This window comes from Pyxicephalus adspersus, chromosome 10 (assembly GCF_032062135.1).
Source record: "Pyxicephalus adspersus chromosome 10, UCB_Pads_2.0, whole genome shotgun sequence".
Taxonomy (NCBI): domain Eukaryota; kingdom Metazoa; phylum Chordata; class Amphibia; order Anura; family Pyxicephalidae; genus Pyxicephalus; species Pyxicephalus adspersus.
The window spans coordinates 20,173,943-20,178,404 of NC_092867.1; the positions used below are offsets into that span (position 1 = coordinate 20,173,943).

Sequence of the window (4,462 nt, forward strand, 5' to 3'; positions counted from 1 at the left end):
GAAATTGAGGGTGACTAAAAGTGCAGCTTTCTTTTAGACAGGGGAAATGGTAGCCTGAGGCCAGGGTGGTAAGGCTGTTTGCAGCCTGCTGGATGTGAGAGCCCAGAAGTTCTCCCAAAGCTTAGGTGAGTGGGAGCAATACCCCCGATGTGTCTACCTAAGTGTGAGCCTGGAGGCAGCACCCTGTTTCTGGAGGACAGACCACAGACACTACAAAGCGTGACTACTTGTCAGTACCAGGCATTTGCTTGGCGTAGCTGCTTGTGGCTGCAGGACATGTAATTTTTGGGACTTATTTGCTAAAGTTTTTATTGTTCTTTTGGATTACAATGTTTTTTGTTATGTTCATGCTGAAGTGAGGCAGTGTTTTGACTTGAGTCTAATCCACAATAAATGCAACCCTCTTACAGTGTCCTGCAATGAGCTGATCCCCCTAACTTCACAAAGCCAAAAAAATATGATTGTAGAATATCTAATTTCCCAGGTCACTTGTAAATCTGTCCAAACTTTTCTTCTATATTTGAAGGTAGTTATCAAAGAATATGTTTTATATATATTTTATGTTGTCTTCTGTAGGAAATGGAACAGATGCAAAGGTATAACCAGCGACTAATTGAAGAACTAAAAAATAAGCAAACTCAGGAGAGGGCACGACTGCCAAAAATTCAACGAAGTGATGCCAAGACTCGTATGGCTATGTTTAAGAAGAGTCTGAGGATTAATTCATCTGGATCTCCAGAGCAGGACAGGGAGAAGATTAAACAGGTAAAGTTGTTTATACACTGGTTTTATGACACTGTCTTTAAAACAAAACATTTTGATTACTTTTTCAGAGTATTTTGTTTTTTAATTAAAAAAACAAACAAAAGACAGCAAATAATGTTCTCATTTGAACTGCTTCTGTTCTTTCTGTGGGCCTGATTTATTAAAGCTGTCCAAGGCTGAAGATGATACATTTTTATCAGTGAACCTGGGTGATCCAGCAAACCTGGAAATGATTTCCTAAAATCTTTTTGGTATTTGTTATCAAATATTTTCAATCCTGGACCATTTCAATCCAAATTTCCTGGATCACCCATGTTCACTGATGAAAGTGTATCCTCTCCAGCCTTGGAGAGCTTTATTAAGTCAGTCATGAGCACTTCATCCAGTTGTTTTCCCCCTATGGGCACTAACAAGAAGGTTGTAACATAATAGGCATGCTTTACATAATTATTCAAACCTAAATCCTTGTTTTATAGCCACACATTAAGGAGGTTCTATAAAAGTTCTATAAAAAGAAATTTTTATAGAACCTTGATTAGCCAGGTCGTTATTGCATAAAGGGACAGGCACTGTCCCTTGTGCAATAAGAATTCTTACCTGCCTGATCACTCAGTGGAACCGTAGTTTGTGAGGATCCAATAATCCTTCCTGCTTGCCTGGCTGCCCCGGGAAATGTCATGCAAGCGCAGCTCAGCTTTATTTTTCGCTATACTCTGTAATCCCAGCTTCCCTGTTGCCGAGATAGAATGAACCTTCCTCCTTTGGACTTAAACCAAACATAAAAGCATAGATCTTATATTCTCCAAACTCTGCAATCTCACCCACCTTGACAACTCACCATTTTCTCTTTCTGACCACAACCTCTTCACCTTTAGCCTTTTCCCATCTTTGCCACTTCCCAGACCTGGTCAATGGCAGAGGGATATCTATGACCTCAACCACAACCTTTTCTCAAACTGCCTTAGGTCCCTAACCCCCACTCTTTCAAAAAGCACATCTCCAGATCAATATGCCACTCAGTTGAACCACAATCCTCGGCTCTGGATAAAGTCGCCCCTACCCCTGTCTTGCTAAGCTCTGACCCTGGCACAAGAAGTTACACCAAATGTCTGTAAAAAATCTACTTGTGGAGCAGGTAAAGAAAACATGGTCTCAGTGCTGACTTCATGGACTACAAAGTCAGGCTACAACTTCTTAACACTGCACACACTGTCACCAAGCAAAATCATTACCCCTTTCATATCCACTCAAGCTTCCAACCTATGATACCAAGATGATAGGGTACAGGTGATTATAGCCGGTTTGGTTCCGCTTTAAAAGAAGCAATGCTTGTAGACCGTTATCACATGTACTTTATTTTATATAAATGAAAGGTAGCAGAAAACACAAAGGTACTATTTCTTCTTCTCGTTATTGACTGTACGTACATAGCACACACATATAATGAAAGTCACGCATTACATACTAGGTAAAGTTAGGGATAAGCCAGTTACACTACAGTTTATTTACTGTTGTATCAAAAAAAAGTGGAAGTACCTAGTTTCACACAAATGGAAAACCTACAAACTCCATGTAGGAAAACTTATGACAGGACCCTCTAGTTTACAGGACCCAAGGTCTAACCCTAGTCTACCTGTCTGCTTATTTTTTTTTTTTTCAGTCTTCATTTTAATCAATTTAGTCTTCAGTGATTAAAGCAGTAACTATTGTTTGATTGCTAAAGCACAGGGGCCAATGCTCATATTTAAAGTTTGAGTGTTAACCTACTTTTATGTTTTAGTAATTTCTAAGGTTCTCAATAAATATTTATATTTGATTTTTCCTAATATTATTTTTAGTTTGCTGTCCAAGAAGACAAACGACAAAAGAACGAGAGATTAGCTCAGCACCAGAAACATGAAAACCAAATGCGAGATTTACAGCTTCAGTGTGATGCCAACATCCGGGAGCTGCAGCAGCTACAGGTTAGAACAAATTATTGCGTTTCTGTTGTAGGTTCTGTCTGATGGTAATGCAAGCAACAAGAGTGCACAAAATTGTATATTAACCTCCCTAGCGCTCTAATTCCTTCCAAACTTCTATGCAAAAAGCATTATTTTTTTTGCATGGAAATTTATTTTTACATTGTAGGCTATAACTCTTAGGCATAACTCACCATCCAACTCATGTCCAATATTTAATAATAAACTTTAAATAAATAAACACAAAAATCTGTTAAAAAAAATAAAGGAAGTAGTTAAACATGTAATGTAACTGTACAGCAGTATATATATATATATATATATATATATATATATATATATATATATATATATATATATATATATATATATAGTGTGTGTGTGTGTTATATGAAAATTTCTTTGTATTGGACATACAGTACAGCTTTTTTGTATTGAATCCAATACAAAATTTTTTGAATTTCCTGCCGATCCGCCCGCACTGACGTCACCATGAAACCCAAGAGATCGTCTCTGCACTTCGCGGCTGGGGATCATAGGAGCAGGGCATGTCCCTAGGACCTGTGGGGAACAGCAAGACGACAACGGAGCAAGGTAAGTGGGGTTTTTTTTGTAGGTTAAAGCTACCCCGAGTGTGACTCAGAATTACCGCTATTTGCAGGTAAAATCCACCCCGATTCACATTCAGGATTACCAATAGGAGGGTTAACATAAATGTAGGCTATAGGTTAGCAGATAGGAAAATGTTCAATTGATTTTGCTGCCAGCTGAGTGGGAACAATTGCTATTCTAGAAGGTAGATACCTGAGACTTTAACATAGCTTTTTAGAATATGAACAGCCATTGGCAACACACACACATTTAAAATTCTTTCCAAGGGGTATTCTACGGATTCTGAATGTGTACTGACACTGGGGGAAAAAAAATGAATGATCATAAAAGCCAGCTTCAACACCAAACTGCTATATCCTATTTTGTATTTTGCTATATTGTGCATGATTGCATTGGTGTAGACTGGACAACCTCTGGCTTTATTTCAGAGGAAAGGCAACAAATGGGCAAAATCAGTCAGCTGGAAGTTTCAACATACGTGATTTACTTCGTTGACACCTTTTTGTATAAGGCCTTGATGATCCAGTTGATTTTTTTTCTTCTTTATTCTAAAAAGTACATTCTTCTGTGATCCACTAATTTTGCTGCGCTGTAGAGAAGATAATATCACATTTTCATGCTGCAGTTATGAAGACTCTGTAACTTTCTGGCCTTGTGTTTATTTTTGTTTTTTGAAGAGCTGGGAAGGTTGAATTACTTGTGAATGTCAGCCACCATAATGTGTTTTTTTAATGTGCATAAAATGTTTCTTTTTTCATATTTCCTTTTTCTGCCTATTTATCCATTTGCACAGCTTGCATTTACATGCTCACTTGAATGTGACAACTAAATTTAACACTGTAGATACCCAAAAAATGATTTTAGGGGTTTCTTTATTTGTAAAATATAGATTGTAAAGACATGACAAAAATATAAAACAATGGTTAAAGGTGGTTGCTATCGTAAAATACAAACACTCCTTTCAGACACACATGATACAATGGGACCTCATTTACTGTTATCCTATAGTAGTTCACTGCTGATTCTAGCCCCTTTTATGCTGGAAGAAACAGACACTGTGTGCTATGCTATGTGCAGTAGATGTTAGGCATTTATGTAGACCAGTCTTTCTCAACTAGGTTTCC

At 37.7% G+C, this 4,462-nt stretch overlaps 1 protein-coding gene across 1 annotated transcript in view; it reads left to right on the top strand.

The window, feature by feature from the left end:
* The window catches only part of SLK (STE20 like kinase), a gene marked incomplete in the record, with an annotated part of 49,344 nt that extends 46,369 nt beyond the window's left edge, over window positions 1–2,975 (top strand). The window contains 2 exon segments of the mRNA XM_072424235.1: window positions 577–765; window positions 2,604–2,975. Of these exon segments, the coding sequence (XP_072280336.1) occupies window positions 577–765; window positions 2,604–2,771 (357 nt within the window).
* Window positions 2,976–4,462: the final 1,487 nt, after the last annotated feature.